General features: G+C 45.7%; 1 protein-coding gene across 1 annotated transcript; it reads left to right on the forward strand.

Annotated features, from left to right (window-relative positions):
• The first annotated feature begins 885 nt into the window (after positions 1 to 885).
• LOC142255814 (cell adhesion molecule CEACAM1-like) lies at positions 886 to 6,876 on the forward strand. The gene is made up of 3 exons (XM_075327261.1): positions 886 to 1,002; positions 2,104 to 2,434; positions 6,602 to 6,876. Exons 1-3 carry the CDS (start codon positions 886 to 888, stop codon positions 6,874 to 6,876), a joined length of 723 nt encoding a protein of 240 aa, XP_075183376.1.
• The last annotated feature ends 868 nt before the right edge of the window (positions 6,877 to 7,744 follow it).

Below are 7,744 nucleotides of genomic sequence, written 5' to 3' on the forward strand. Positions count from 1 at the left end.
AAGGTCCATGCTTATTTGGCCCTCCCTTACCTAAAATAGCAGCCCGCAGCTGCCCCACAATTGGTGCATCCATTAGATTCATTGCCCTTGTGTGGTAGCAATCAGGGTAATATATGGGGTTGATGTCAGCTGGGATTTGTCAATAATCACAGCTGCCATCAACCCCTGGGTTAGTATTGGAGAGGTATCTATGAGGCTCCCCCCAATTACCAACCCAGTAAGTAAAAAGAAAAAAAACACAAACACACAAACATCCTTTATTTTAAATATTTAAAAAACAACACACCAATCTATTAACTCCCAAAATACCTATGCAGGTCTGACATAATCCCACGACGATCCATGACTATCCCGACCCTACTACATCTTTAGTCCATGGTGAGCTGTGACACTGAACACATGACCGCGGCCACCAGGACACACTGAAAGCAGCATGGGAGCTGGCAGAAGTGACCTCAGGTGAACTCAGTGCTGGACTATCTGACTGCATGTCATGATGGAAGCGCAGTCTGACACTTAATTCATCCAATGTCACTTCTGGTGGTTCTCATGGTACCTTCTCTGTGAGTCACCAGCTGGGACCTGAGGTGAACTTAGTGTTGAACTGTCGGACTGTATGACACGGTGGCAAATTAAACAGTTCATTTTCTATAAGTTCAAGTGTATGTCACAGTGTCAGCGCTGTCTGGCAATCTGACACTGAGTTAACCAGAGGTCACGTTTGTTGGTTCTCACAGTACCCTCTTTGTGAGACACCAGCTGGGACCTCAGGTGAACTCAGTGCTGGACTGTCAGACTGCATGGCATGGTGGCAAATTAAACAGATTAAACAGTTCATTTTCTCTAAGTCCATGTGAGTATTTCCAGAGAGATTGCCCAGTAGCAATGATCTTCTACCTCTTTCTAATGCTGACCAATTATGGGCAGAAGGAAGCACTCTGGGGAACGAAGAACACAACACCCAACAATAGCATTGATAAACAGTTTACTTTCTTTACTCCAGTATGATGACATGTGCTGGAGCATAGCAGACCTGAGTGTGATTAACTTACAGATTTGAGCATATATCTCCAGAAACCAGAGAGGAGGGGAGAGTTGAGGAGCAGTGCTACAGAAGTTGTGTCTCATTAACACTTCCAGTAGATCTCCTGTGCTGAGGATGAAAGCCAACAGCTGTTAATCATACTCAGGTCTGCTGTGCTCTGGCACATGTATCCACTTTGCAGTAAAAACAGCAAACTATTATGTCTCATACATAGTCTGTTCTTATCTATAATGTGAGCGTGTTCTTCTCCCCTTTGTTTGTGGATTCCTGCTTATCTTTCTCAAATGTGGCAACACTTTGACATCAGAGCTGTAAGGTATTACTCAGGTCTGCTTTGCACTAGTACTTATCATCACCCTGCAGTGAGGAGAGCAGACTGTTTGTCAGTACATGTCTCACAATGAGCCTCTTCTCAGCTATGGTAGGAGCACTATGAGATCAGAGCTGAAAGCTATTACTCACACTCAGGTCTGCTGTGCACCAGCACTTGTCATAACCCTGCAGTGAGGAGAGCAGACTGTTTGTCAGTACATGTCTCACAATGAGCCTCTTCTCAGCTATGGTAGGAGCACTATGAGATCAGAGCTGAAAGCTATTGCTCACACTGAGGTCTGCTGTGCACCAGCACTTGTCATCACCCTGCAGTAAGGAGAGCAGACTGTTTGTCAGTACATGTCTCACAATGAGCCTGTTCTCAGCTATGGTAGGAGCTGTTAAAATCTATAGTGCGGAGGTGTGTTCTTTTTTCCCCAGTGTGTTACTGTTTGTTTATGATTGGTCAGCATCAGAGAGAGGAAGAAGTACACGCCCCACAGTGAAACATTTCTTGTAATGCCCACCTTGGATTTATAAAAAATAACTGTTGAAGTACCAAATCCTCTGATTGTTAATATCTCCGCAAAAAAAGGGGCAAAACAAAAAAAATTATTCTGCTCTTTAGTGCCTATTATATTGTGTGTTGTTTAGATCAACAAAAAATTTGGTGGTGACTGGTCATCTAATTCACAAGATTTAAGTACTGTATTATAGCATTCTTAGATATTGTTGCTTTTAAGTAGTTAAATTCTACTCTTGATCTAAGTAGAAAAAAAAAGACACTTATAGAATTTCATAAATTTACAAAAGCTGTGGCTAAACCTAAAATCACAGCATCCATCCCTCAACCCAAGGAAAATGATCCATTCATCTTAACATGTGACACCTCAAATGGTGCAAACATAAGCTGGACCAAGAGGGATATCAACATCTCCTCCGAGACCAAGCTATCTGGAGACAACAAGACTCTCATGTTCTACAGTGTTAGGAGAGAAGACTCCGGAGAATATCGGTGTGAAGCTCAGAACCTCGTCAGTACCAGCACCAGTGATCCGTATACAGTGACTGTAGCCTGTGAGTAACCAGAATATTTGTATAGGTGTGATCATTATAGACTTTTTGTAGCATCCCTAGCAGTCTTAGTGATGTCAAAGTGCCCTCAGCCTATTTGGCTGTGGGTAAATGAATGGTAACCAGCTTTATCCATCAGCCTGTTCCTTACACACTAATATTCTTCACCTCTGTACTGTCTCTAACTTTCAAGACAGTGTCTTCTTTATTTTATAACTTTTTCTACCCATCTCTAGATCTAAACTGGGAGCTGTGATGTTCTTTCACTATATTGTGCTGCCCCCATGCCAGAAGCCTAGCTGCTCAGATCCAGACCCGCAGTGGCTCGAGGGATCTCCAGACCTGGGGGTCGTGCGGACACTCAAATAACAAAAAGGGCGTAATATGTGCAGGGGATTTGGTGTAGATAATTCATGACGCCACCCATGGTGTGTGGTAAGGTGGAGTACCACTGCTGCTGTTGGGAAGCACCCAGGGGCGATGGAATAGCAGCTGGATGTAAACCCTTCCGTGGATAGGAGTGGATGCCCCGGGGCTCAGTGTACAGAACACGGGAGGTGATGGTTGTTGGTGGTGATGCACCGTGCCGGACCGGAGAGTGTTGGTGTACCCATGGTTGAATAAATGCACACGAGTCTGCTGGTAAACCAAGGTGTCAGTGGCCGGCTGCCGCTTCAGGGTGTATATGGTTCCCACAACCGGCTGGTGTACCAATGTCCCTTCCTCCGGAACTCTGTATTTTCCTTCTATATTGGACGACCTCGTATGGAATGGGGACGTCCACTCCCGGTTCGGTTTTGGTTGGGAGATGTGCCCGCGAAAACTGACCCTTGGGATCTCAGTGGGTGTTTGCGGATACCCTATCCTCCACGGTGGGCTGCTGTTTCGCTCTATCTGGTTTAACACTCTGGTACAACGTCTGGAACCTTACTCATGGCCTGGTTAATTAGAAAAGTGGCTTTCAACCGTCTTCTAACTAGGGTCCAGGTACCCCGCCTGTGCTTGGTTTCCGGACCGGATCTCCGCTGTCGGTATCGGCGGGCTCCAACCCTTTCCCGGTCCACTCTGGATTTCCCGCTACCGAACTCCCATCGCCTTTAGACATGGTCCACTGCTTGCCACCTAGCCAGTAGACCAGGGCCACTACCCTGGCTATCTGCACTAGACACAGACTCGAACTCTCTGCCACAGCCTGTCATTGTCACTGACTACCAACTTCAACTCCCACTTCATTTGAACTTAAACTTAAACTGACTGGTTCCCTCCCCCGGATCCTCAAGACCCCTAGGTGGGGGCTCCCAATCCACCTGGTCCTGCCCACTGGTGTGTCATTCCTACCCTGAGGGGGGTGGCTAGGGTTTTGTGGCTGATGGAACCTGGTGTGGGATGGTGTTCTGTGGGGTGTAGTATTAAGCTGGTGTCACACTAAGCGACAGCGACAACGACGTCGCTGTTACGTCACCATTTTCGGTGACGTAACAGCGACCTTGTAAGTCGCTGTTATGATCGCTGCTTAGCTGTCAAACACAGCAGAAGCAGCGATCATAACGTCGCTGTGCTACATGTGCAGAGAGCAGGGAGCCGCGCTTAGCGCTGGCTCCTTGCTCTCCTAGGTACAGTACACATCGGGTTAATTAACCCGATGTGTGCTGCAGCTACATGTCACAGTGCAGTGAGCAAGGAGCCGCGCGCACTGCTTAGTGCTGGCTCCTTGCTCTCCTTGCTACAGTATACATCGGGTTAATTACCCGATGCATACTGCAGCCACATGTCACAGTGCAGGAGCCGGCACTGGCAGCAAGAGCGGAGGCCGGTAACCAGCGTAAACATCGGGTAACCAGGGAAAGGTCTTCCCTTGGTTACCCGATGTTTACGCTGGTTACAGCTTACCGCAGCTGCCAGTGCCGGCTCCTGATCGCTTCATTTCGTCGCTCTCTCGCTGTCACACACAGCGATGTGTGTGTCACAGCGGGAGAGTGACGACCAAAAAATGAAGCTGGACATTCAGCAACGACCGGCGACCTCACAGCAGGGGCCAGGTCGTTGCTGGATGTCACACACAGCGACAGCGACGGGACGTCGCTGCAACGTCACAGAAAATGGTGACGTAGCAGCGACGTCGTTGTCGTCGTCGTTATGTGTGACACCAGCTTTATTCTGTGACCACTTTACGGTGCTAGGGCGTCACAATATAGATTCACTACAAATTGGCTGCTGCATTCCCTTTCTCATGCTTTTACACAGGCCATGTTATACCTCCTGTTGGATGTGTTATACCATGTGATGTGACAGTTGAAAACAGTTATAGAAAATAGATTTGGTAAAGTGAATCATAAATTGTCTAAATTTGCCATTGACTATGTAGACTTCCTTTTTTTATAACAATCTTCTAAATAAAGACCATAGATTTAATAGAGTTGTACAAGAAGAAGTAACATAGCTAATTTCATCATGCACAGATGCGCAGAAAAAGCTTTATCTGTTAAATCTGCTTTGTTAAACTTTGGATAGTTAATTCGTTTTTTCACCTGTGAATTTCAACAATTTATCAAAAGATAGTTCAGGTCATTTTGGCCCCCCTAAAAAATTGTGGGTGTCATGTCAAAATTAATTCTACACAAAATGGTGTATTAGGACGCCAGTTCAGGTGACAATTGTGGCGCAGTTACAAAATGTAAAAGTCTGGGACAGCATAGAAGGGAAGGAATCAGCACCTAGACTTGGAAGATAGCTGTTGTGTGAACAGTAGAGCAGGCTTACAGCTGAACATCTGTGAACTGAGCAGAGAGGAAGATCTATTGCCAATTGTCAAGCACCAGAGAGCATCCCAGAGGAAGACAAAGCACTGATGGTCAAACCCTGAAGACTATGACCCATCCCAGAGAAAGACCAATCACCGACAGTCAAGCACCGAAGACCGTAACCTATTCAAGAGGAAGACAAAAAATCAACTGTCAATCAACGAAGACCATGACCCAGCCCGGAGGACAACCAAGCACTAACAGCTAAGCACTTAAGACCTTGACCCATCCCAGAGGAAGACCAATCACTAACAGTCAAGTACCGATGATGGTGCTTGGTTTTCTTCTGGAACAGGTCACAATCAATGGTACTTGACTGTTAGTGATTGGTCTTTTTCTGGGATGGGTCATGTTCATTGGTGCTTGACTGTTGGTGCTTGATCTTCCTCTGGGCTATGTGTTGATCTTCAGTGCTTGACTGTTGGTGCTTGGTCTCCTTCTGGAACAGGTCACAAACAGTCAAGCACTGAAGATCAACACATAACCCAGAAGAAAATCACGCACCAACAGTTAAGCACCAAAGACCATGACCCATGCCAGAGAAAGACCAAATATCGATAGTCAAGCAATGAAGACCGTAATCCAGCTGAGAGGAAAACCAAGCACTAACAGTCAAGCACCGGTGACTGTGATCCATTCCAGCGGGAGACCAAGTGCAAACAGTCAGGAACCGAAGACATTGACCGGTTCCAGAGGAAGAGTAAGTGCCGAATGATAAGCACAAAAGACCATAAACCCATCTCAGAAGAAGACCAAGCACCAAAAGTCAAGCACTGATGATCTTGCCCCTTTCTAGAGGAAAATGATGATCTTTTCCAGATGAAAATCCCTGACCAGACGCAAGTACAATTCGGCCATAATGGAGGACCATCTTTGTGAGATATTGATTTTTGGCCTGGCCTATGGTACTGTGTGGCAACTGATACTCCACTACGGCCAGTATGCTACGGAAAGAAGGAAAGTCCCTGCTAATTTGGACTTGTAGTCTAGTGGGCTAAGATGCATCTCCCGTTAGGGTTTTTTTGCAATTTAGGATACTTTAGATAGTTGATGACAGTGGCGGAAAGGACAGTAATACTGATGCTTCCCTTAGTAGAGGGAATAAAGGTTAAGAAAACGTTAATGGTGACTGTTTTTTTGTTTTAATGATGACTGTTTGCATGTCATCACCTGTGCCATTCCTTTGTACAATACTTAATGCCATATCCCTCTGTTTGTGCAGAATAAATACCTGTTGTTAAGTTACCGCTGTTTCAGCCTTCCCTGCGTTGTTGCACCCGCTTAACCTGTATACTCTAGCATTATGCAATGTATTATTATCATTATGTAATTTTATCCACTGTACCTACTTTTCTTTTTTATATTGCAGATGGCCCAGATAAAATACAACTAGAAGGCGCAGCATTTGTGAGGCCCGGTTCCTCCATCACATTAACATGTTCTGCTGATTCTTTCCCAACTCCTGAATACCAGTGGAAACTCAATGGCTCGGTATTAGTGGAAAAGACAAGCAAATATAGTATTACTAATGCTGTACCTCAGGATGAAGGACATTACACGTGTGCGGTGAGGAACCCGGTAACTCTCCGCACCGCTACTGCCTCTGTATATGTGAGTGTGACCGCAGGTAATGGCTTTTATTAATTAACCTGTTTTGCAGTTTCGCTAGATTGAATACTTTTCAAATTCACCAACTTTGAAAAAATCTACTAGCAAACTCAATTTCTGGCAAATTTGTTAAAAGCAAATCAATATCACTCAAAAGCCTAAAATTGCCCAGAAAAGCCATGTCTCGAAAACTGAGGAGTAGAATTGAGCGCGGTTCGCAGTTCGAGGTTCTCCAGTTCGCGGCTCGAGTGATTTTGAGGGCTGTTCTAGATCGAACTAGAACTCGAGCTTTTTGCTAAAGCTCGATAGTTCTAGATACGTTCGAGAACGGTTCTAGCAGCAAAAAGACAAGCTAATTACTAGCTGGCTTTCCACTGTAATAGTGTAAGTCACTCTGTGACCCACACTATTATGAAATTTCAGTATATAGTGTGCGGGAACAGCGCATTCAGATCACTGCTGTTTGGATAATGGCGATCGCCATTTTTTTTTTTTTCCCTTGTCTTCCTTCTCTAAGCGCGCGCGTGTAGTGGGGCGGGCCAGCATGTCAGCCAATCCCAGAAAAGCAACGACATGTGTGATAGGATGTCCATGTCACATGTCCCTGCATTATAAAAACAAGTATCTGCCCGTCCGGACGCCATTATCTCTTCTGCGTCTGGGTGTCAGACACCGCTGGCGTAGCTCCTGTCTCCGATACTGCTGTGTACGCTCTATACACAGCGCTATACAGAATAGGGATAGAAGTTTCTATTAGTCCTTTTAAGGGCTAATACCGGCAGGGTCAGAGCCATAGGTGACAGTCAGGGCCGTGAAAACAGATTTCAGCAGCTACACAAGATGACAGCGTCTGTGTAGCTAAGGTCAGGGATTTCCTCGCTGCATTTCCCCATTAGGAGGGATA

Source organism: Anomaloglossus baeobatrachus, chromosome 11, assembly GCF_048569485.1.
Source record: "Anomaloglossus baeobatrachus isolate aAnoBae1 chromosome 11, aAnoBae1.hap1, whole genome shotgun sequence".
Taxonomy (NCBI): Eukaryota; Metazoa; Chordata; class Amphibia; order Anura; family Aromobatidae; genus Anomaloglossus; species Anomaloglossus baeobatrachus.